Source organism: Typha angustifolia, chromosome 1 (assembly GCF_048772165.1).
Source record: "Typha angustifolia cultivar Huaian chromosome 1, ASM4877216v1, whole genome shotgun sequence".
In the NCBI taxonomy this organism is placed as follows: domain Eukaryota; kingdom Viridiplantae; phylum Streptophyta; class Magnoliopsida; order Poales; family Typhaceae; genus Typha; species Typha angustifolia.
In genome coordinates, this window is record NC_133239.1 from 3,078,639 (window position 1) to 3,105,256 (window position 26,618).

The following is a 26,618-nucleotide window of genomic DNA, read 5'->3' on the forward strand; positions in this document are numbered from 1 at the left end:
TACTATGAGGAGAAGGTAATCGATATGGAATGAGGTCATTTACTATAGATGTGACTTGTGAGAGCATGGGTTGTTGTTCTTTTAGATATCCATATGGGAAGTCTCCAAAGACTATAAAGAGAGTTCTCTCTTGAAAGCCATATGACCCACCTCTCAAGGTTTGGAGTGATGGTGGCATGGTGTGGTTCAACTACTACCCACCGTACTAAATTTTTGGGTCTTCTTTACGTGGGCTCCATCCTGGTCTAATATATCTATGTTGCACACTGAATTTATGTTAGGAAAAGATCACATCCCAAGGAAGTCCTCCATTGATTGAAGTGTAATCAAGTAGTAGAGTTGTGTCAGCTCATGACAAAGTTTATGAGTTTAATTCTCGAATAACGTTAGAATTGATATTTAGTTCATCTTTTATTAAATTATTCTATGCCTATAGTTTAGGCTAGTTGATTTATTTCCAACTTATATATCAAGAATGTTAATTTTTTTTTGTGCTTAGTATATAATTAGCTTATAAACTTATTGTCTATATGTATTAAAAAAAAGAAGTTATATGTTTGAAATGGAGTCATATAGCTTTGACATTTTTTGTTATGTCTTGGAAAATGAAAGGCAATGAGGCTGTGCATCTTGTCACCTAATTTAACTTGGTGTGGATTATTTGGTGGCCAACCCTATCAGAAGATTACACTCCTGGAAAGTGATGGTTAGAAAAAATGACCAACGGCATCAACCGTCTGGTCAACAGTCTGGAAAGTGGTGATGGTTTAGGAGTTTCTACTCTCAAAACAAATGCTTCTAATGTGGTAAACTTAGTAGATATGACTTCATCTTTCATCAACTATCTTTAACAACATCCTCCAGTCCATAATAATTTAACTCCTATCATCTCATTACATCTTCCATATCCTTTTCCTTGCTTATTAGGTTTAGGATTCGACATCGATGTCCAGAGAACAAATTCACAATTGCAACATGTATATAAATCATAGACTGGAGCATTCCTTGCATCAAATAATAAGAAAAGAATAATAATTACTGAAGGTGCTTCAGCGTGAGTGTAAAGAGAGAGAATAGATACACAAAATAATCCTTCAGACAAAATGGAGAGCAGCAATTGTTTGACATTTGAGGTTAACCATGTTGCCCAAGATAATCACCACATTTCAACTGAGTGTCCTTAATAGTACATATCTTGGCAAACTTCCGAGGAACGAATGCCACTCTAATTAGACATACAGATGGAAATAAATCCACCAATTAATTGCAATTTATAATGGTGTTCACTGCATTATTCCTGATCATCAATGGTATCATGGACCTTATTTTCAACTCTTCCAAACTCATAGTTCTTACCTTGTTGCAGCTTTCACATCAAAAATATAATCTAGGTGAAAAGATAGAATGAGAATTTGTGATAAGAAAAATGTAGTCTATGAAATATAATTTTCTGTTGATGTAAATTAAAGATGAAGCCAAACATCATCTTTCAGGATACCCATCCTTTCCTTTTTCTTGCCTTCACAAACTACAACCACACTAACAATCAAAAATAAAATTTACTGAGAATGCTTCTCATGAATGAAGACCCTGTTAGAATGCTAAGAACAAGAAAGATCACCCACAATAAATCAACTCTCAGCTTTATCATTAAATGTATTGATCAAAAATTAGTTTGTACACTCAAATGGCAAGGCCAAAATAAATTAGATAAATTATCCTAGCTATGAATTAAAAGAAACAGAACTACAATAAATAGACTAAAATAACTTGCTTTCCGACTTTTGTCAACAAAAAAGAAAGATATTACAAAAATACAAGATTAATAAATTATAAAGCGAGTGCGAATCAGCATGGAAGCATGCCTTGAGTTCTGCTTTGCCCCCACTGACCATTGGTGATAACATTTCCAGAAAAGTTTAGCTCAGTAGCTTCCATCAGCAGAAAACGAACATGTCCTTGTTAGAGGAGAGCATTCTCTTTGCAGAAGAGGTTCCGACAATTCTTTCCAACTGCAAATTAAGTCATCATCAGTGGTAAGCACAACTGAGTGTATGCTGGGCCAATAGTCCAACAGATTGGGAAAGGCAGCAATTTACATATGGAGACATCAAGGAGACTCTGAGCTATTAATGACAATGGTTGACATTATTTGGATAGGATTGAGAGTAGTCCCTATTGCGGATATGATACAGGAATAACAATTAAATGCTTTTTCCATACCCAACAGACAACAAGGTGCATCAACAAAAGAAATATAATTCAATACAGGCAAGAAAGCAGCCACAACAAGAGAAAACTGAAAATGACAATGCAAGACACAGTTTGAGAAAAAAAAAATCCACTTATGGATGAAGGACCTTAACAAAAAAAAAATGTAGATGAATTGGAATACAAGGAGTCATGAGTGATAAATTTAATGATAACTAAGATTAATTAGAGAAAAAGAAAAAAAGTTAAAATAGCACAATTGAAAACAATAGTATTGTCCAAACTACATCAAATCTCTTCTTGTGGAGAAATGTCCCAGGTCCAGATATTTGGCAATAACTAACATGATAGCTTATAAGCAAAATGAAATAGGATCAGAAGTGGGATGTGATGGCGCATACTGATCTAAGGTATTTATAATGTACAGAAGTTGCCATCTATAACAATTAGTCAATATAAATGATCTACAACAATCTCTCAATAGAGAAGTTCCATATTCTTTTTCTCTGTTTACTTTCTATTCATATCCCAAAATATCTGACATAATAAAACGTATTCAGTTCCCACAACTTTACTATGTTTGAAATTACATGGAGTCAAGTTGCAGGAAACAACAATGTACAAACTACAAGCAAAGCATGCTCAGAGCTTGTTTTATGGATGGGGAAGATCCCTGGCTACTTTGGCATGCCCAAGAAGGCATCAAGCTGAAGTAAGCAGAATTGCATTACAGTGAAGCCACTTCCAAGAAAGAGTGAACCAGAAATAGTTCAAATCATATGAAAAGAGGGACAGAGAAAGAAGCCACACACAGAGCAAAGGGAGAACAGAGGGAGGGAGGGAGGGAGAGGAGGGGGGGAATTAGGGTGGATATGTGAAGAGAGTTGGCACAACAGAACAAGAGATATCAGAAAGGGTGCTTTAGCTGAGGCACTGGTGGAAGAGAGGAGAGTAGCAAGACGACCACATTGAAAGAAAGAAAGAATGCAAGTTTTCACAAATGCTCACTATCTCTAGTTAACTGACAAACATGTACAAGCAACATCAATGAAATCATCCCGATATTCAAGTTTCACGAAGGGCCCAGGCTTGTTTAGGATCTGATTGAGCCCGGACTGTATTATGCTCTCACTTCGTAGCTTAGCTTAGATCAAATTAATTTTCTTCAAGAAAAGCCATTTCCAAGAATAAACCTAGTTCAGGATGCATTAGCCAACCTGGAGCCATTACACAATCCACCCATATGGTACAAGAGATTGAAGGTTTCAACTTCACTCACCCTAAAATGGTCGAAACAGGAGAAAAGCACATTGCACATCCTGTTGTCAGATCCATCAAGCATATTGATAATCTGAAAAAAAAATGATAATAGAATATAGATAATAAGCTTCATATAGACAACACAAAGAAAACATATCATGAGGACTAAAACTTATTATTCAGAGATTACCTCAGGATAAAATTCCTTTCTCTCCGGCAGAGAGTAGAAAATTAAATTCTTTATTCCGCGGATCTGCATTTCATAAATCAAACAAAGTTTTCTTCATTATATGATGAAGCCACAGTGGAAGTTAGTTTTAGAGAACGTATATAATTTTTGGTACTTCTGTAGATAAGAACTAAATCATTCCCTATCTAAGGTGCACTAGCAAAAAGCACATAGAAGACATTAGCTACTTTAAGGCACAGAAATATCAGCATGAGAAGCATTTCTACTTGAGTATCAGATGGAACCTTGTATCTATGGTAAAAATGGGATCTTTCAGTATAAAGCATGATCTTCCGCTTGCCTTCAAAAAACCAAATCCGTGCACGGGATATATCACTTTGCTTTGTATACCTAGGATACAAGTTATTCAAGTTAGCAAATGACCTTTTGCAAATTGTGTCATAAAATGCTTAAGAATGGCAAATAATTAAATGCAATACATCAAAATAATTTGTTATGAAAATATCAAAATGGATGAATAGGTAAGTGTTCTTACTCCCCAAGCAGACAAAAAGAAGCATTTTGAGATTTTAAGAAGTTCCGAATCCGAACAAATTCAAAGTAGGAACTTATGAATAGCAAGATTCCTCCCTGTATGAAAAACCCAATAAGAGTGAAGTTACTAAAAATAAATGATCCATGACACATGTACAAAACATGGTAACAAAATAACAAATATAAAAAAAAAATTATAGACTTCATTCAAGGTTAAAGTTTCAACTAAGGCCAAATCCGATTGGAAACCCAACAAATCTCGGGTTTCTCGACATTCTAATCAATTCTGTCCCAAACTCTCCTCACAGTCAACTCTGGCCAGAATTCACTATAAGGCCAAAAAGAAAATGATAAGCTCAGCCAGAAACTTCCTTATATTGCTGTTTTTCTGCAAACAAAAATGTATATTTTCTACTATACCAAAATTTACACTTGAAAAATTGCCGCTCAAATTAATTTTCCAAGTTAGATGTCAACTATAGAATTTAAGGATTGGCAATGTATTGTCCCTTCTTGATATGCTTTTCGAAGTAGAAAACCCTGATTTTAGTTGTGATACTCCAGAAACTAGTATTATGGTGTACTAGCTGTCATTTATTTCATGTCATAACTTCCAATAATGAACGTATCCCCATATCTATTAGCTTGCACATTAACAATTTTACATAAAAGACTGTAACCTCTCCTGTTATCGACCATGAAAGGCCAATAAGCTTGATAATCACTACCAAAGCTGAAAAACCACCCAAACCAAATGTGTGGAGAGGAGTACAGGCCAAAATTTTAATTAAAGTTGGAAAACATTTGCCTAATTCTTCTGTTGGAATTTTGAAAGCTGTCAAAAAGGCTAAAAGAAGCAAAACAAAAATCGTTAGCAAGTAATTGTAGATCTACCCCTCATTGTTGTCATGCCACATTCTTGGCCGCACATAGTGTGCTAGTAAATTGTCAAAACAAGTAAAGGGATAGTATCTATAATTCTTCCATGCTGACCTAGGCCAACCTGTATCAAACCCTCCTAACTACCTCTCAGCTTTGTGCCAATCTGTATCAATCATGTACCATCCCAATTGGTATGTATCATGATGATGACTGACCATAACACTAGCATGATAGTCCTTGCTGGTCTTTACTAGACCATTCAGTGAGGTTATTCTAGATGTGTTTATCTGAAGTTTTGGAACACATAATATTTGCGTTCACCAATTGAAATAGGTGATATTGCAAGATAGATTGTGTAGATCTACCTTTTGTAGGTAGGTTGTGCCATACAAATATCTTAATCTTAGAAAAGTAGGTGATATTTCTCAATTTATGTTTATGGAAATAGAGGAATGCAAATCAAAAAAGAGACATAAGTAAGATCTATTAAACTTTCCATTAGTCCTATAAAATATAAATCTCCTTTCAATTATCCATGGAGTAATATAGCATTTTGGGTATGTTTGTGAACAAATATTGCCTAGGTCTAAGTTCTATCGCATCAAAGGAAAGATAAAACTTGCATGGATTAAAAAGTAAAAGATACTCTAATTTTTTGTATTACAAATGTGTCTAGCTTAGTTTCATAAGTGTACTTAAAATAAACATGCATGAATTAATTCTTTTTATTTTCCAAATGGATCAAGAAGAAACTTGGACAAAATCGATTGATGGTACATAAAATAAAATAAAAAAATACCTCAACAGAGTCCTTAATCTTAGGGAAAACCTGCACACGAGAAATGAAGTATATCAGATAGTAGTAGTAGTAGTTCTAGGTTTAAGAGTAGGATAGAACTTCATATATAAATAAAATGGAAATTAGTACATATTATACAAGAGGTTACAAGCTAGACTTGATAAAATCTAAACCTAGTACAAGAGAAGGAACCAATCCTTCCAAGCTTCGTGTTCTGATTAGCATGAGTAAAAATAGTATTTGTGTGCTCATTATCAAGATTTATTATTTAAGTACAGTTTGGCATCTAGAATGTGACTTGCTGAATTTAGTAGTCTGTAATCCACAATAGTTCACAAATATTACCATGCTTATTTTCAAATTTTCTTGCATTTTACAAAACCCTATCAGAAGGACCAATAAGATCTATGTCTTGAAGTCTAACCTTGGCTCCTGCAACTCTGAATGCCCTATTTGACTTGGCCCTCCTTGTTTTGAGAAATGATGAAATAATGATGACTTAAAGATTATATACAAATTCATGGATGAACTTGTGCATGTAAGGCATATCAAATTGACAAAACTCAAAATGCAATCTGATCAATTACTCCATGTCCTAGCTCTCTTAGTAGGGTCACTATTTCCTGATAGATAATATATAACTTTGAGATTAGAGCCATACAACCTCTAGTACCTTCACCGCCTCAAGTTCATATATGGAATTAGCATAAGTAACAGTAGCATATGGAAGCTTTATAAACTAACCTTCTTACAAAAGTAATCAAGGCGAGCATCATCAGCACTAATGATTGAAGAGGCATCAAAACGCTCATATACCTGATGGAGTGGTTACACGCTGTAAGAATTTCATGATCTGAACCAAAATGTACATAGAAGTTGCTGAATTTACCCATGCTCTCAGGGTGGAGAAAAGCAGGAAAAAGGAAAGACGAGTAAAGGATACTATCATACTACTAGGAAATCCTAAAGTTACCAAACTAGTATATTCCACATACAACACATGAACAGACACAACACTCCCTCGCACAACTTGAGAGAATATAGACAAATAAGCTAAACAAACCAACTTACCTGCCCTACTTGAAGAAGTATTTTGGGAAGAACACCTTTATATTCAATCACCAGTTTAACCTGAAAAGGAAAAGAAAATCAGCTTATTGTAGAACTTCAGCTTCTAGAAATTCAGTACATTGGCATACCTTTCCCTCATAATTAACCGATTGGCGATGGAATAATGCGTTCATGTCTACAAGAGGAAAAAGAAACATGTGACATCTTAAGGGGAAAAAACTTATGGAGTGAAGAGTGGTGATCATTACATATATTATAGAAAGTAAATTTAACAGTAAGCAAAAAAAAAAAAGAAGAGAAAAGAAAGAAGATATCAGAGGGTTAGAGGTGGGAGAAGATTGATTAATATCCACAAGAAATAATACACTCATAACAGAAAAGACAAATTTCTTACAAGCAACGCATCTGAAATATAGAAGTACGATAGACAAATTAGAAGTTAATGAAAAGCTCGACTTGATCTGTCAAGCACCATCTAGGATCTTAATCCACCGAGGGGAGGATGGCAGAAAAAGAATTTCAAGGCCTGAACATCAAGGCAGGAACATAATCTAAGTGAAATTGCTCGAGCTATTAGCAGAAAATCTTATACGTCTGTACTTCCCTAGTTCCACTTTGTTGATCTAGCCAGATAATACTTTCTGCATATGATCGCAGAAAAGAATCAACAAGATAAGGACCTAATACAAACCAGGAAGAGATCCGGAAAAGAAAAAGGTCAAGTAAATACTAACGGAATAGTATTTATCCATCTCTATTGCATATAGCAAAATTTGAATAACTAAAAATATTTTAGTACCTGGATTTAGATAAGAGCTCAAGAGTATCGTTTGTCGATAAAAACACGCGTTCCCATCCAAATACCTGGTTATTAAAAGAAAATGTCACATATACATAAGTGTGATACTCAATCTAACTATTCTGATCACACACATGCCCCCTTTCAGCAAACAATAAATTAAAATCAACTTCACGATCTTGAAATACCAAAATCATCCACAAATTTAGAAAAATAACTAAGATAAGTACCTTTCATCTTTATCTGCTAAAGCCAAGATTTTCCTTTTCTCTTTCTTTTTCTTTTTAACATAATGAAATGAAAGTACAAGAATCAAAGAAACAAAAAGTAGAAATGGTGGACATACTCTAGCTACCTGCTATGAATGTAGGGATGTAAAGACAGCACAGTGCACTTTGAAGCTCAAGACAACATGACACAGGTATGGGACAAAATGGAAATTATATATGAGAACCTACCATGGCCTAATGCGCATCACATCAGTTCCATGTTGCTTTGATGGTATGCGATTTAACTGCTCTAAAACAGTATTCACATGGGACCAATTCTGCATGGTTGTTTCAGTCTTTCAGATACAATTCATTATTTAATATTGTCTCAAAGAAAAAATAAAATAAAATTTCCTGCTCATGACTAACCTGCATGGCTATCACGTCTGCATGATCAATTATCAACATCTGCTCATTGTAACATAAAAAATAAGTAAATCAGAGAGGGAGATAAAAGTTGCATAAACTTAACAACTAATTATTAATTTCACAGGCATGGCAAGTAAAAGGAATGCTACATACCTCGATTGACGATAGATAATCTATGTCCTTTTCCTTCTCAAATTCACTTTTCCCAATTTTCTGGCAAGAAAAGAAAAGGTAATTTTACCAGTAAATAAGCAACTTTACAAAATTGGTACAATATTGTTAAGAAAAAGTGATTAATTTATAAATAACATTAGAATTTAGAAACATCTGAAGACTGTAACTTAAAGTTTTAGACTACAAAATAAACCTCAAAATTTCTTCTCACAGAAAAAAACTTTAAGAAAGAAGTAATACTAAAGCAAGCTTAGACCGACTTCTATTAGATCGTATAAATAAGGTTTTCCAACACTAGAATCTTGCTGATAATGGAGCCTAGGTAGATAGACAGAGATATCCTTACACATTGAAAGTTTAATACTTACAGTGACCAATCCAAGAGGAGATGCAACAATGATGTCTGAGGAATAGAAATCGCTGTACAATTTTATGGATCTCCTGCAAACACAGATGAACATATGATGTCTACTCCAATAAAGTTGTAAGAGAAAGTACATCAGGATACACATAACATTACACGACACATAGATGTTTCATAGACCATAGTAAGCAAAGAAGTTTCTCAGAAATAATCATGCAGCCTCAATAGGTGTTGCCATCTGTCAGTTTGTCTATTGCAGTATACTGACTTAAGAATCCTCTAAAGTGCTAGAAAGTCCATAACGATGACAGTCTTCACCAACTGATTTGTCATATTTGTTCACCCAAAATATTTGCAATCATTTGCTCTATTGTAGAGAAGAAATTAAAGACACATCACCATTCCTTTTAGCATGGAACAATGCCATAATTCACCTAATAATGAGTGCACATACAACAATACAAGATGTATGAGGGAAAATGGCCATTGAGGTCTTTCTCAGATCATGAAGCTGAATCAATCCTTGTCTAGCAATCATATAGCAGAAACATACAACTGAAAGTTAGCCAGCAGCAACGATATCCATAATAATCATGTTCAGATTTGTTGCTTGAAAGAGAAGCATGTCAAAACCGAAGATGAACATGAGCTTCTCTTTGTAGTGAAAGAATAAATTTCTAAAATGGTCAAAGCAAAACTTGTGCTTAGTGGACTGCCTAACACATTGACTTTATTGTGGCTATCTTGTCTGACCATGGATATATGCATTAAAGGGTGGATAATCTCAAAGATTTCATGCAAATGGATTTATACCTGGACAAATAGGTTGTCACTTCAATTAATTGCTAGAGTGTGATTTTTATCCATATTGCAAATAGGGGAGGGCCATATATCTCTACTCATAGCAGTGGTACTTTCAAACACTAATTGGTGACAAATTTCAACATCCAACAACCACACTTTCTGACATTTTATGTGTTATGAATCACAATAGCAACTAATAAGGTGACTTGTAATATTGGGGTCAGATATATAAATGATAAATCCTTTTTCAATGTTCATGTGAGTCAATGGCTACGGCTTCAGAAAAATATAACTTAAAAACAGGTACTGTTTTGCTCTAAATCTTTAATCATAACATGGCCCACATTTAGTGGAGGGAATTGGGTGTGCAGGGGTTGATGGAAAAAGGGGCTGATAACTCAAACTCACAGTATTAGACACTATTTTTACTTCAAGATTCAAAGGATATTTTTCTATTTATTTTCTGAACAACCCAAAAGATAAATTAGATAACTGATAGTTCATAACTAACAGCAATAGAATTATTTATAATGCTACAGTTACAGTACTCTTGCATCGAAAAATTAGTTAGCAGAAAATTCAGATTACTTCGTCTGCCATATATAATAAAGTAACCTATACTAGATAAAGTGAGTAAATGAAGATCTGTTAAGAATTACTTAGTGAATTTTATTCCCAGCATAAAGTGATCATTGTTGTTTCCACCAAATAGGACTTGAAAGTCTGCAGGTTTCGCACGAGTTTGAGATTCGGAACTTCCATCTTTCCGGTCATCTTCAGGTTCAGAATCACCATTACCAAACTCTTCTGTAAAACGATCAATATGCCCCACATTGTCCTAGAATTCAAAAGAAAATCAAAGGACAGTTAAGTCAATGCCCAAGAAACAAGTATTCAAAGCTACACCTATGTCTCTTAGTTCTTAGTTCTTCATCAAACAAGTACAATTATATGCACAAAGTTCATAACTTCATATCTAATAATCTAAAATAATAAAACAAGAAATAAAGAAACAAAGTCAGTGGACATACTTTATTTGATAAAGGAGTAAGTTGGATCAGCCTCTTCACAACACGTGATGCAATGCTTGCAAGTGGTAGTAAGAAAAGAACCTATGGAGATTGAACAGCAAAACATTTCCAATGAAAAAAAGAGAGCAGAATTGATTTTTATAACCATGGATGATTGGACATGCATACACACATACAATCTTCAAAATAAATTAACATATCGATGGGTCTTACCAAAACCACTTAAAATAGTCTATGATTTCACTAATCTATATTTAAAGCAATCAGAGGAGAAGACGGACCACACATGTATTATTTAGGAGACAGTTTCCAATACACAGAAACTCCGCCTAATGATGAAAGGACAATTGGAAAACAAGGATAATTACACCTAGAATCTTTGAACTATTGCTTATTTTCACATAGGCTTCATCATTTTCTTTTTCAAGACACACTGACTCTTTAACTATGGAAAATCTTTGAAATGCCAATTTCGTTAGTTAGTTGTTAGATTTTTCCTTTAAAAAATGACATGCGAGTGTCATGTAATCAATGTTAGGCCCTCTAGAGACTAATCCACCCTTATTTTAGAGGAACAAAAGAGAGAAAAGTTGAGAGTAAAATGGTTATTTAATATTTTTCATTAACACCATTAAAGAGGTGAGAGATTTTCCATAATTTAGGTCAATATGTATCAAAAAAATATGAGAGGATGCATATGGAAATTAGCAATAGTTTAGGAAGTTTTAGTGCAATTATCCCTTAGAAGAGAAGCATTTTAAAAATTAATGTGATAACAAGTCATAAAGTCGTGGCTGTGATAATTCCTCCATTAAGGCATTAACTTTAAAAGTAGTGCATCAAACACCAAATAGTCTCAACTCATAGTACTTTGGATATGTAGATAAACAATTGGTTACCTAGCATTAAAAAAAATTTCTAAAACTAGTTTTAAAAAATGGAAACACTCCACTAGAACTTGACTTAAATGAATTCAAGTGTAAGAAACAACCAAATTAATCATCAATATTATATCACATCAAAAAAGAGCTCTGATAAAAGTACCTTAGGACGAGTAAAACCTTGATCAAGATATGCGTCACAATTGAGAATCTCCTTCTCCTTATGTTCATGCTTCTCAAGTTTTGCATCATTTTTTATCACATGGTCTCTTGTCCTATATACATGATTTAACTACAAAAACAATATTGGCCTAAGAATTACTTGTGAAAAACTAAAAATGTTCAGTAACTTACAGAAACAAAGAAACTGAGAAGGATTTACACATACAGCATGCATAATATAGGCATCCATAATACATGAATCTTCTTCGCTGCCCTTGAGATAAAATGGTCTCTTATTGCAATGCATTATATCACGATAACTATTGCCTGCACCAAATTCAAACAAGCAAATAAAATTCTCATGACTCCAACTAGGCAAAATGATGTCAAGCATCATATAAAGAACTGCACCAATATGTTTAAAAAAAAATGACATTCCTTTACAACCTTGGTGGTACCTGCAAAAGGTAACTGTGGTTTTGAAGAGCCAGATATAAAAATGAAAGAATGAGATTCCAATTACTTTCCCTAGTAACAAATGACATTTAAAGCTAGAGCCAAAAACAAACTGATAGGAATGGAGATCTAATCACTCCATTCCAATCTATTTATCAAAAGAGATGATGTTTGGCCACGAGAGGAGATTTGTCAAAGCAGACGAATTCTAAGTCGAGCTTTTGTCTACTTACCGAAGGAGATGATGTCTGGTCACGAGAGGAGATTTGTCAAAACAGACGAATTCTGAGTCGGGCATTTGAATGCCTAGTCAGTTATTCGAATGCCTGACGACGGGGGTCGTTGTTCTATTCAAACAAGATAAGAATACTTTTGGCCAAGAGCAAAGTTCGTCGATGCAATCGAATGCTCGACGGCTTGATTGTTCGCTAAATTGTTTTAATTCAAGAGTTTGCTTGAATAGATTTGAGTGTGATTTTTTTCCTTAATTAATTAGTTTGATTGGAAGACTATATATAAATTGTTTTATGTGAGCTAAGGCAGGCAATAAAGTATTTTCTTCTCTTTTTTCTTCTCTCAAGTCTAGCCAGAGGGTAGGGTTCGCAATTTCTTTTCTTTTTGCCATTATTCTGCTTTGGAATTGTTTGATAGGGTTTTGTTAGGTTAGAACCTATCAATTAGTGATATAACTCTGTTTTTAACTCATCGCAAGGTCGAGGAGGATGCCAAGGACACGGATGACATCAGTTAAGAACTATCTCGATATGCTAGAGTACACTCTTCATCGACAATCAGGGATACAATTGGAGCAGCGAAAGTAATACAGACAATAGATAATAACATGCGGAGATGGAGCAGATGTTTCGCATCACAGAGACGCTGGCCATAATGGAAGTGAGGCCAGCAACCAATCTTATTATGGGTGTTGAGGTAACTAGAATGGGGGAGTTTAGCCCCGAGTCACTTCTCTGGGCTTTCCAAAGTTCTCGGGAGAAGATCCTATAGGTTGGATATTTAAAGCGAAGCAAATTTTCACCTACCAAGGGATACAGCCAGTGGAGAGTGTTAGGCTTACCGCATTACACTTACAGGGTGAGACCCTGTAATAGTTCCGGTGGTTTTACAAAAATGAACTCATTAAAAGGTTGACAGGAGTTTACTCGGGGGTTAACATCCAAATTCGAGCCATCTGAATATGATAATTTTGATGAAGCCTTGAAGAAGTTGCAGCAGACGAAAATTGTCAGCAATTATCAGAACAACTTTGAGAAACTAGCCTTGAGAGTCTAAAAATAATTAGAATCGGCGTTGTTGGGTTGTTTCATCAAAGGGCTACTGGAGAAGATATAGCTAGAAGTGAAATCTTTCAAACCTCAAACAATAGCTTATGCCATGATTTAGCACAGATACATGAGGATTGACTTGTGATGGGGAGGCGGATACAGGATATACTGGGTCTTCTACCCACACCAACCACGAGGTTGAGTCCAAAACTACTAGCAGACAGCAAGATCTCAGGGTTGACACTAATAGGGGCTCAACCGGTAGGCATCGTGCAACCGACAACTTTGTCAAGTAATGATTTTAGAGTTTGACTTATAAGCAAATGTGGGAGCAATGGGAAAAGACTTGTGCTTTAACGGTGACAAAAAGTTTGTTCACAAACACCAATGCAAAGGAAAACTATTCGTTCTCATAGTCAATTCAGACTTCGATGACACAGTGGATGTGGAGACGACTGAAGCCACCCTAAAAGGCGTGGCAGAACCATCTACTTTATCCGGGTGTGTGATGCCATGGCTATGAATTACAAAATACTTTATTCGGTGTGTGATGTTAGTGTTGACTGATAATGGGAGCACTCATAATTTTGTGAGCAAGTTGATCATTTGGGAGCTTCAGGGTAAGATAGAGCCTACTCCCTGTTTTCCATATTGGTGACTGAAGAAAATAGGTTGGAGTGCACGAAACTTCGTCCTGGCACATAGATTAAGCAACAAAACTGGTGCTTCCCTATCAATGTGTATCCCTTAGGATTACATGACTCTTATATCGTCTTGGGGTGCGGGGTGCAGTTGTTGTAAAGTTTGGAACAATTGTCTTTAACTACAAAAGTTTGACAAGGGAGTTTGAGATGGTAAGAAAGAAGTACCGATTGCAAGGGAATGTAGGGTCGAGCCTTTGGATAAGATAAGTGGGATGTAGTAGATGATGAATCATAAAGCAAAGCAATTCTTCATGATGATGATGATAGAGACGACTTCAATCGAGCTGCCAATAGCCACACAAAACCTATGGGATTTGGGTCAAACACAATGCCGCCAATTAGGGGAAGAATTGCCATTGAAGGATACCACGTGAAAAGTTTTAAGGAGCTAAAGCTACGATTTCTACATTTGAACCTTGAGAACAAGGTTAGTTTTCAAGGAGCGAGGAGTGAGCAAAGTTTATTGATGCGTCCAAACACTCTTCAGGTCGTTCGAACGACCACTTGATCATTGGTTAAGCTGATTTATTGAATAGGTTTGATTGGAAGACTATATATAGATTGTTTTATGTGAATTAGGGAAGACGATAAAGTATTTTCTCCTCTTGTCTCTTCTCTCAAGTCTAGCCTTTCACAGACAGATATGGTATTGCTTCCGTTGGGTCAGAACCGATCACCAACAGCTTAAGGGGTAGAAAACTCAACCCACACCTGTTTAGCTGATCTGCCCAGCATAGAACTCGAATATTTGGTAAATGGGTCTAGTCACAGTAATTGATTGCTGACGCAGTATAAGACTGGGCAGGTTCATGTAAGGCGTAATATTTTTAAGATGAATATGACTTGGAGTTTCGACCGAAACCAACACCTGAAATTTTAAAAATTACATCCAACGGAAACTACCCTATAGTAAATTTTTAATGAATGTTTTAAATTCAAGTTGGATTTGAATCCAATCTTGACCTAATTATATCAACCCCATTGCTTACATGCTATTAGGTTTTGTGTGATGAATTGAAAACTAAGATAAATAAGACTATTTATTAAAAGAAGTCCAAAACCGACACAACAAAACTAGAACTGAAACTACTGAACAAAACATTTCATTCTTAACAAAGCCGAAACCAAAATTGAAACATTGAACTATGGACTTTCAACAGTGGATATTCATCCAGCCCAGACTTACTTGAATAAGAATCATTAGAGTGTCACCAGAAATTGCTAAAGCTTACAAGCTTAAAGATGAGAAGGATCTAAAAAGAACTAATAAAATCGCTACAACCATCTTTCAAATTGAATGTACGTGCATGGATACCACATCCCAGGCAAAATCAATATCCAAAAGTTTCTATGACCCAAGCTTTTTCCAAAAGCATGAGCTTTACTTCCTATTGAATCAGCCATGTATTTGTGGCTACCAGTCCTTTTTGTTCCTACTCAATCATTGCAATTCTCAAGACTCTTCCCCATATTCCTCTCATTGGATTGACAACAACAAATCTAACATGTCCAGTGATACAATAGAATCCGAAAGCAAAAAGGAATCAATCACATGAAAGTTCCAAGAAAACCCTCAATTCAAATATCATTCAGCATGTGTAATCACAGCAGAATTCAACAAAAAGGACAGATCAATTTCATGTGATTATTAAGGACTTACAAAGTGAGAAGAAGAAACTCTGTCTAGAAGAATGGAAGTCACCAGACCTAGAGTCCCTGTATATATTTAGCCAATGGTTATACAGCTTTTCCTTGAGGTCACAAACAAGATCTCTGCTGGTTTCCTGAAAATGAAAAAATAAAAATTAAACTTAAGCTATCAAGTTACCATCAAGCGTAAAAGCAATTCAGGATTTATCTGGATTGCCAGATAAAAGAATTCCAAATAAAACATGGTATATGTACTTCTGAGGCCAATTTTTTAGTCTTCATATTTAATGAAAATCATTCATTGACGTCGACATGTCTCATAACACTGAATCTACACATGCAGCATGCCAGCCTTCAACAATAGTGTATGCCGATCACCAAATGAAAATCAATATATGTATGTACTATATAGCAGTACTTGCAACAACTTTCTAGCATATCTCCACAAAGTACTTTACAGAGTAATCCTTTCATATATCAAAAATTAATGTCAGAAGGTTCAAGAGACAGAAGATAAAGTTCCTGATGTATTCCTGAGTACCTCCAAAATACATTCCCCTGTTCCCACCCACTCAGCATTTAGCATGCCAACTGCAGGTATCTTCCAATCAAATTTTGCTTTCTGCTTAGTCAGCTTATCGACCTCTTCTTTTGTTAGGACATGCCCAATATGTCGATGGAAAGAGCTGAACAAAGTGTATTGGAATAAAACACATCAAAAACACTGCAGATATAAAAATTTTATTCTCTCTACTCATAAATGCATTCTTTACATGTATGATCAAAAAGTCTGAACTTTAAATGTGCAACATTGCTATAAAATATTCTAGTTAGTGATCCAATTCAACAAAAATAATAACAATTGACTATTCTGACCAACAGCTTAAAAGGCCTCAGAAATGCAATAAGAAAGGACTAATAGCACTAATCCAATGAATAATTTCTTTTTTTGTCCTTATAGCTCACATATTGTCAACAGTAATTTTACAACAACAAAAAAAAATCAACAGTAAGCATGGTCCACTTAACATGCAGACAAGATCAGAAGAAACTTGCAACAATCTTATACTAAATTTCTTATAAACAAAAGAATATATATATAAGACGAGCAGAACTATATTCACCTCTAAATAAATACTAACAATATCAGTGATATAAATGCATGAGGAATGTTGTAGACAAATTCAATTTATTTAACAAGTTCTAGTTCTCAAAATATAGCCCTTTAGAGTTAAGTTAAACTACATGCAGATAGGTGACATATGGGAGACAGACAGACCATGTGAGTTCACTCAAGAAGTATGATGTTAAAATTTGACAATAAAGGTAATTTGTTAGAACCAAACTGAGAATATCTATATAAATGCTTAAATTGAAGTATCTAAAAATTTGGCTAAACACAGAGGTGCAGCAGTCATCATCTATCACAACCTAACGCTCTGTGACATTTTTATAGTCTTATAGGTTAACCAATAGCCATTTTGATAAAATTGGTGAAACCTAAGTTGGAGGAAACCAACCTTGAGCTCTCTGTTTCATTAACATTATTCTGGCTGTTATTTTGCATCCCTTGTACATCATCACCATCCATGCTTTCATCCTCATCCCCAGTGTCATCTTCCTCAACTTGTAGTGGCATGTGAGCTAATTGATTTTCTCGTAGATCATCTCCTTCAGCATCAGCCAGACTATATTCACTACCTGATCTCAAAAGTTAGAAATAACAATTACAATTTTACCTTAGGTAAATGAAGTCACTCATTTAGCAAATACAGTTCCTGTTCATTCATATATATATATATATATATATATATATATATATATATATATATATATATATATATCAAACATTAACACATGAAGACATCAGGAGAAAGGCCCACAACAACAACTGTTTCCCCAAAATAGGCTTTTATTAAAAAAAATGTATATTGGTGAATTTTCAAAATATATTACAATTTTAGGTGACCTGAAAAACTCCAGATGCAATTGGCTCTTTTAGCAGTAAATAAACCAACTTTTACCTAAGAATTTTCAGGAGTTTACTGCTGAATCAATCAGCTGTTTTGCAGCATGCAAGAAAATTGCTGACTACATCAGCAATTTATTATGTGGCAGCAGTGCTGATCTAATCAGCAGATTTGGGGAATACATAGACAGGGTCCCCATGGGAACTTATTCTAGAGAAAAGCCCGTGCAACTCCACTAACATTTAATGTCTTTGTTGGTTTACATACATGGACATATGCAAGTCATATTCATACAAGGTGTGGGAATATGTAGATTGTTACATGATCGAGCCAAAATTTTAAGAAATCAAATCATCTTTCCCTTCCAAAACTTGGCATTAACTAAAATAGTCTCCTTAGTAGAGGTGAAAACTAGTTGAATTTAATTCCGACCCGACCCACTATCTGACCCGATTTAGATTGAATTTGGATTAAAAAATTCTATCCGACCGGAATACGGATTTGAATTTGGGAAGAATTTTTGAAAAAAAAAACTCCGATATGAATTCAGATACAGGTAAAAAACTCGGACATGGATACGGATCGAATATAATTTTTTGGATACGGATATCCGATATCCTTTAACTGTGTTATTTTTTGAATGATTTACAGTTTTTTATTTGCTTATTTAAATAGTAAATATTGATATTGTTACTAATAATGTGTTCTATATTATTTCTAGAGATTGATTTTACTAAATCTATATGCATTTGACATGTAAAAAGTTTATTAATTTTAATTCTTAATATTTATGTTAATTGTCTCAAAAAAATATCATAATGCATTTAAAATTCGATCCATATATGATGAAGATCCGATCTTCTATCCGAAAATTATCCGATCCATATTCGAAAATTATTCGTATTCATTTACTTAGGATATGATTTTGAATTTTGCTATCCATCCAATATCCATATTTGAATTCGTATTCGGACCCAAAATATGAATCTGGATATGGCTTGAGTACTATCCGATCCTTTTTCATCTCTACTCCTTAGTCACATGTAGCCAACAAGCTAAAATTATCCAAAATTTATCTACCATGCTAAATGCCAAGATCCATCAACTAGATGCATGATTCAGGGGGTACTTAATAGAACAAGTAATGGCTGTTGATCTAGAACTACATAAACAAGATAAGCACTAGGAGATAGAGCAATTGATTGGAATGGGGCAGTTGATAAATTTGATAAAAGATTAAAACAATACCACCATCAACATCCTCTCCTTCGGACAAACTAGAAGATTCAAACTCATCATTCTCATCTTCTTCAGTATCACTTCTACCCTTCTCTTCTTTTTCCCTACACAAATAGAAAATGGTAAAGCAAAATTTCTATATTTTTGCTAGATTTCATATCCTTGGTTTTCAATGACACAAAAGCTGATTTTGTTAAGTTCACTTAAAACTGGGAAGCATACTTGATCATAAAACTCTGGTATAGAAAAATGAGTATTCAAAAGTCATGAGGCAATAAGTTAGAATTTTTCATGTCACAAGAATAATAAGATTCAATTATATTGGGGTACTCGTGAACTTTCCTCTCATGTCGATAAGTTTTATGACGAATATAGTTGAGCTAGAAAAATGTATAAAAAAATCTATTGAGTAGCTCAATATAAGCATCAACTAAAATTGTCTTAATGCCCACGAACAGTTCATAATTGATACAATCTAGTTGCTATCTGTATGTAATGTGGAAAGCAGTAAAACATCCTAAAGACGTCCTTAATAAAGGAAAATAGGTAAAATGAGCATTCTGCAGTGGAACATGGCAAATTATTCATTTGCAAAATAAGGATAATCTCTTAGAGAACATATATCAAACTTATCAAAGCTTACCTCATCCTATAAACGGCAGCAAGTTTCTTACTGCCAGGTCTCAAAGCCTTCAACAGACTGTCAAATGTAGATGACTCCCTGAGAACACCATCATCGGAGGCAACAGTATTGGGAGTTTCTACACGAGGGTAAATTTCATAAAGAATGGGATACTATAACTATAAATGAAGACAAATTCATATCAATCATATGTCAAGCACTTACTTCAAATGATAGTACTCCAACTATGCTAACTTCTAGTCAAATTTAGCATCCACATCCACATAAAGCAAAGCAATTGCAAATCAAGCAAACCAGCAAATAGAATATACAAAACATGGTGAAACTTCGAAAAGAAAAAATATCACAATAATCACCTGAAGAAGATGGTGATGAAGTACCTGCATCCTCCAACCTATCATCAAGAATCTTCCTTCTAGATTCCTTTCTAACTTCGGACTGCTGTGCTTCTTTAGGTCTCTTCCATCCTAAAACATTGTCGGTGTTCCATCATCTTAGCAACACATTAGGAATAGAATCTTAAATAAATTTACTTGACAACAATCCCTGATGAAAATGTATTCTTTCTTTGTCAGTTCACACAAACTATCAAATTCACAAGCAACAGAATTTGTGCGAATTGAAGGACTGCAAAAATAAGACGAGATTAACAAATGGTTTTAGGAGTCTGACCTTTTCTGAGGCCAAGTGATTTCCCCATTAGGATTTTGAAAGATTTGGCAAATTGAGCAACAGTTAGGTAGGCAGAGAGAGGAAAACTTTGTGTTGCAGAACGATTATCTTGCCGGAGAGGATATTAACCCTGCCAGAGAACAGATAGAAAAAATTAAAGATTAGCAATTATAGCATACAGAAGAGTAGGAAAAATATTAGCTGAAATTAATGCTTATTTAATGTTGTCTCTGCTTTTATCCTAGATTTTTTTTATTTTTTTTTTATTTTTATTTTTTTTGAGAAAGAAGTAACATAAAAGACGATTCAAGAATTCTTTTAGTAAATTTATATCTTGTGATCAAGGAAAGGAAGCACTCTCTCGTGCACAAGCTCACATAGATCAAATTCTCTCTTTATTTTCGATAGGCATGAATGTTGGTGTACAAAACAGACGAGTACGTACTTATTTTAATAGCTACGGTGCGAAAATATCAAAAGAAACCCATGCTCCGTAGATATAACAGGGATCCTTCGCAACAGCGGTGAGCTGGTGTCGTTGACTGGGCAGTCAGGAGAACGCAGTGGGGGGGTAGTTTGAGGTGAAAAGGAAGGCCGCGACGAGGAGAGGAAGGGAACAAGAGATGCCGATGGATAGGAGAAGAGATAGTCGTCAAAGAGATAGAGAGAGCGAGAGAGATATACTTGCCTAACCCTCGTTGGCCGTGAACACCAAGCGCTAGCTAGCTTCCGATCACAAGAGAGAAGGGAGGAGATAGAGAGAAAAACCCTATGTTTAGGGTTTAAAGGTAATAAGGGGTGTCGTTTAGGCTATTTTTCCTTGCAAACATACCCCTCTATAATTGCATATTTGCAAATACATATCTCACTAACTTAAAATTTTCATAAATACCATCAAAAAACTTGATATTTGCGTAAGTTAAAAAAAAAACACGCCCTCGAAATCATTGTATGCTCCTTTCAATTTACTCTTTTGAAAAGAAATAAGAGGAGTTAATTATGTTTAGACCCCTCTACTAATACTTCATATCATTTCCACCCTCACACATATATCCCTGAATTATTTAATTATATCACTCCTCCTACTCCTAGAAGTGAATTTGAAGAAATTATAGAAGATATGTTTAGAGTTTGATAGTTGGAGAAGAAATTATAGAAAATGTGCTTAGGGTTTGATAGTTAAGAGTTTGAAGGATAGAGAAGGAAGGTATGGTTATTTTTGTTCGTCTATCTACTAAGTTAGTCAAAAAATTTAGATTATTCTCACTCTTTAATGAAATTATAGTTTATATCTTATGTTTATTATTTTTAAATCGATAAAAGAATAATGTTTTACTTTATTGGCGCTGATAATTTTTATCATAAATAAATACTTACAAAATAATTAAACTATTCTTACCATTCTCAAATCGGACTACATTCTATGAGGATAATTAATCTTTTTATGTCATAATTAATAATTAAGTGTTTTAGTTTAAAGTATAAAGAGTAAGTTGAAATCAAGTCAAACCACAAAGGTAAATCTGTAATTGCCTTTAAATAAGAACACATGGAAGTGGCCAGATCCATTTCCAGTTATATAGCTTGAATTAAAGGAAAATGAACCAAAACTTTGGATAAATACGACATGATTTTTGAAGTAAGATCAAGTTGCTACAAGAGACTCATTTAATTGTACAGTCTTGGACAAACACAAGATCCACAACATATAACAAAAGACAATAAGGCACAAGTCAATAAGCACAATATATATATTACACAGTTAGACATCACAGTTGTAGACAGATGAAGTATGAATTTAACATATGTCTGAGATTTATTTGAACTTCTCCTGCGGACTAGAAGTGAAGCGCCATAAGAGGCCACCGATAAGATTGTTCAGTGAATGCGAAGCCATCGGGACTATGACACTTGATGAAGTTATAGTTGCCAGACCATAGGCAAATCCAACAAACGTCGCCCTGAACAATGAAACAGCTCAAATAAATAAGAGAGGAAAAGTGACATGATTTTTGCTAGAATAACAAAGAATATTGAGTCTTAGATAGTCTTTTTTAGATTGATATTATATGTGGGGCATCATGCCTGCTTATCACAGGGGTAATGTGGTTCTTCGGCAAATTGAAGGCACCCAACCAGACATGGATTTGATCATAAAAAAGAGTTGCAAGCCAGGACTACTAGTAATGGGAACTAATAGTTCTTATATTTGCTACAACAGTTGTAGAATCACTTACCACACTGCATAGGAATATTTTCTGCCACTACCCAAATGGAGGCCTCCAAAAATAGCAGCAGTTACCAAGGCACTTATCCAATTAAGTCCAAAAAGCGGCATTAGAGCTCCCCGGAAGAGCAGCTCCTGGTATTTCAAAAATGACAAAATTGATAGATGATGATCATGTCCATTAGAGAGGATTACTATCGAAATTTAATCTCTCACTCTTATATGTACTGCAAGTATTGCAAAAGAAAATACATAAAAATATAGGGAAGTAAGATAACTAGGAGCATGTTTGCCAAAGATGACAGTTGATGTGAAAATATGATTCGATCTTTAGAAAGCAGGTTTTTAAATAGCCAAAGCCCTTTATGAAGAGCAATTAAGATTCTCACTAACCTAATGCCTCAATAAACTGTGAATGTTGTTTAAGTAACCAAGTTGCACCTAAAAAGAAAATCAAAAGATAAAAGGAAATTAATTGGTGTTTTCTAAAGATGGTTTTGCACATATTTGGAGAGGTTCATGGATGTACATCAAGAATTGGTGGGGTGTCATTATGACGATGATGCACAGTAAAAGATATTTAAGTAGGTATTGGCAATAATGTCCGCAGAAGCTATTGGTGTCTTACTAGAAATTTCAAATTATCATTGAAGTTATAAGAGGACTAGAGGTAGTGCTATAATAAACATGTCGCACTCATGTGCAATTTATTATATGCTACATATGTCTATGTTCAAAAATGAAAAGAAAATGTACATACTGAATAGAAGGAAATATAAACTCATTTTCCAAAGTTATATAAGTTTAATGTATCACCAAGAGTGATGTTGCGCATCTTTACCTCACTTATTCCAGGAAGAAAGGAGACCACAACAAAATCCAATGGTTGCAGTTGACTAAGGATCTGACAAAAGGAAACATAAAACCTTTAAAAAGATGTCAATGACATATGAAGACTCAATGAAAGCTATTAGTAGTATAAATTCAAATTTCTTCAAATGTTTCCTATTCAATTTCCCTCATTATAGATGTTGTCATCATGAATAGAGGATAGCTGTCTTGAATAAAGGAACAGAAGCAGTAAGAAGGGGGAAAAAATAGCCAACCTGCTTCTAGTTTGCACTCATAGAAAGAATAGAAAGAAGAGAAAAAATAATGCATTTCAAGAAAGAGAGATTATTAAGAATATATTGAACATACTTGTTGATTGGCGGCTTCACTGGACTCTGCAAAATCAGGCCATGTCTTCAACAGTACAAATCGACTGGATGAGATCAATATAACGAGTCCTACGATTAATTCGATATGCCATATTTCGAAACCAACTGCAATAAACCGTTTATGTGACAAAGGGTAATAAGAAGAGCACTGTTCTTTTAGATAAATTGCAAAATTAATCATGTTGGTGAAACAATTCAAAGAATATACTTAAAACAGACTCTCTTGGCTCTAAATCACATACAAAATCAATGTTCTTTTGATCAAATAGCACCTACAGGACAGGAGACATCCATACTATGCATCAATACTAACTGGGTAAGGCCTGTATCTCCATCTTCAGAACAGGAAAAATAAAAGTTTATCTTTGTCAATGTTACATAGGCAAAGGATAATCTTTGTCCACTAAATAAGCCAGAGTTGCTCGGAAGGCAACTTCTTTCACTCTGCAAAGGAGTTAAAGAGCCAAGAACTGTGAGGCTTTAAGCATTGTTTCCCAAAAATCTGGGAAATGCACATACTTCTTCACATGATCAAACTTGAGAGTTATGAGAAACAGATCAATCATATTTTTATTAAGGTACTGACTAGGCAGCAAGCTAGCTAAATTAATTAGCAGATAAATTCTAGTCCTCCTAATATTAAGAAACCTAACATAAAACAAAATACAAAACATCTTTGTTCAGTATGGACTTCTATTTCAAGATATTCAAAAACCGTATAGCTCTGTAGAACAAATATGAACTAAAGGAAATATCTCAAATCTCATAAGGAAGTCTAATGAGCATAAGAACTTACATGACACTTTTGCAGTGTCAAGAATCGGCCATCCTTCTATAGATGCAACATGGGATGCCTACAAATAAAAAAACAAATATTTAGAGTATGAGCAAGATGAAATGATTCAGTTAAAAATGTAAAATTCAAAATATGCCGTGTAGTATACACACAAACAAATTCGTCCTTTTGTTTAACTGGTCTTTCAGTGTGAATTAATATGTCCAAAGGTTTAAGTAATCCATAAATACTAAATTGCAAACTTGCCATACAAGATGTTAAACAGAGAATCACAAACCTGACGAGCAATTGCACCCAGTGCAAGTAACAAGGAGGATGTGACAATGCAAGCCTGAAGCACTGCACTTCTACTAGAGCCTGCTAACTGGACACCAGCACCTGTGTCACCATTAGGCAGTTCAACGCTGGCTGCAGAACTGTCGTTGCCTCTGCTTGGACTTCTATCTGACAAATCTCCAAAGTTGTCTAGAGAAAGTTTTTCACTTCTCGAGGTTCTATCATTGGACTGGCGATTTCTCCTTTTCCTCTCAGACTTCTTTGATGCAAATGCTTTAAACTGTACCAAGGACCCATTCAAGAATAGTTACGGAATTAGTGGCACTGCATAAGAAGGATTACATCATTAAAAGATACAATAGAATGATAACAATCTTATCATATTGGCTACTTTAGTAAGTCTTCAAAATTGTAGTTAATGTCTATTCAAGATCTATAATCCACTTCTCCTATTAATTAGATCAATATGAAAAATGAGATGCACACCAGCACTTACTCTGCATGGATTATTAGGAAGAACTTTTCTTGTAGTAAAGGGGTCGCTACACTTTCTACCTGATCAAATATGCTCTGTCCATGTAAGGAAGCATAATCAAGTCATAATTAACAAAGAAAATTTTCAATGAAGCAATTATTTTGCAATGAAAAAACTGGAGCAAAAGAAGAAAAAAAACTAACTTGTCAAGCAGAAAATAAATTATATCGCAACAATGGAAGAGCTACTTGAATATTACTCAATCTCTCCACCAGATCTCCCCTGATATTTCGTGCAAACAACCAAAAAAATGCTTCCATATATTCTAGCAAAGGTTCTTTAAACAGAATATAACTCAAGTATCAGCCTAGCTACAGAAAAGCAGAAGTTGTTGCAAAGTTATCTGAAACCAAAAGGGAAATTATGAACCGACGGAGGAAAAAAGAAACACTACCGAACACAACTCATTGCACACAAATCGACAAATGAAAAGAATATTCTCAATCAACAGTAGGAAAGAATCATTACCAGCTGATAACCCTATCTTCCACCACACGAATGGAAACCCTAATCTTGGAAAACCTTGCCAGCCTAATAGTGATTGGCTAAAAGGGGAACTACCCCCAATTCTCATTATTGTGCTAGCCGCAAACATTGATTAAGAACTAGAGCGACTCTACAAAATTCCCTGCACAAACAAAGAGTTGGGGGGACTCAGAGAATAGCGCGACCTCAAATTAGAGGAGGAGGAGGACAACAAGAACCCAAATCGTGGATTGTGATAGAAACGGACTAAAATTGGTTTAGAATAGCCTTACAATGCACAGGAACGAAAAAAAGTTTGCTCCTTTTTCTTCTCTTTTTGGTGTTGAAAACCCCAGAGAAAGGAATTAGGATATGCCTCGTGAGTTATGTCTACTGGTCTCTTTTTCGACCCTCACAAAAGATTTTTAATCGCAGATAATACACTCTAGTTTGGTTAGTGCATACAATTTTTTAAGAATAAATTTATTCTCATCTCTTAAATATAAATTAATAATTTATGTTTAATTACCGACTATAAATTTTGGTTTTATAATTTATAAATAAATATCTGTTATACAGGAACCAAATGCCACTTAATATTAAATAAAAATAATTACACCTCGACTCCTAAATATTGCTCAAAAAAGAAAAAGATATAATAAATTTATGGGCAATTCCCGAA

At 34.6% G+C, this 26,618-nt stretch overlaps 2 protein-coding genes across 8 annotated transcripts; both read right to left on the minus strand.

Annotated features, from left to right (window-relative positions):
- Nucleotides 1-1,627: 1,627 nt before the first annotated feature.
- On the minus strand, nucleotides 1,628-21,224 carry LOC140760884 (protein NUCLEOLAR FACTOR 1). 7 transcript variants are annotated; one of them, XM_073097973.1, is made up of 26 exons: nucleotides 21,106-21,224; nucleotides 20,418-20,547; nucleotides 20,126-20,212; nucleotides 19,746-19,863; nucleotides 19,112-19,206; nucleotides 17,414-17,594; nucleotides 16,435-16,579; nucleotides 15,904-16,027; nucleotides 12,027-12,127; nucleotides 11,802-11,930; nucleotides 10,758-10,838; nucleotides 10,386-10,564; nucleotides 8,927-8,999; nucleotides 8,538-8,597; nucleotides 8,385-8,423; nucleotides 8,205-8,293; nucleotides 7,747-7,811; nucleotides 7,076-7,122; nucleotides 6,948-7,007; nucleotides 6,621-6,692; nucleotides 5,877-5,906; nucleotides 4,197-4,291; nucleotides 3,946-4,051; nucleotides 3,662-3,724; nucleotides 3,491-3,562; nucleotides 1,628-2,012 (listed from the first exon to the last, which is right to left on the minus strand). In XM_073097973.1, the coding sequence occupies exons 2-26, from the start codon at nucleotides 20,443-20,445 to the stop codon at nucleotides 1,938-1,940; spliced, it is 2,214 nt and encodes a 737-aa protein (XP_072954074.1). In that variant the 5' UTR covers nucleotides 20,446-20,547; nucleotides 21,106-21,224; the 3' UTR covers nucleotides 1,628-1,937. The 7 variants fall into 7 exon arrangements, with proteins under 7 accessions (XP_072954074.1, XP_072954057.1, XP_072954066.1 ...); XM_073097956.1 differs by having other exon boundaries at nucleotides 20,102-20,212; XM_073097965.1 differs by lacking the exon at nucleotides 21,106-21,224 and adding an exon at nucleotides 20,863-21,081 and having other exon boundaries at nucleotides 20,102-20,212.
- An 804-nt stretch (nucleotides 21,225-22,028) lies between these two features.
- Nucleotides 22,029-26,369, minus strand: LOC140765144 (uncharacterized). The gene is made up of 9 exons (XM_073104086.1): nucleotides 26,230-26,369; nucleotides 25,940-26,099; nucleotides 25,433-25,491; nucleotides 24,938-25,216; nucleotides 24,661-24,718; nucleotides 23,845-23,969; nucleotides 23,486-23,548; nucleotides 22,655-22,779; nucleotides 22,029-22,378 (listed from the first exon to the last, which is right to left on the minus strand). Exons 2-9 carry the CDS (start codon nucleotides 26,064-26,066, stop codon nucleotides 22,234-22,236), a joined length of 981 nt encoding a protein of 326 aa, XP_072960187.1. The 5' UTR covers nucleotides 26,067-26,099; nucleotides 26,230-26,369; the 3' UTR covers nucleotides 22,029-22,233.
- Nucleotides 26,370-26,618: the final 249 nt, after the last annotated feature.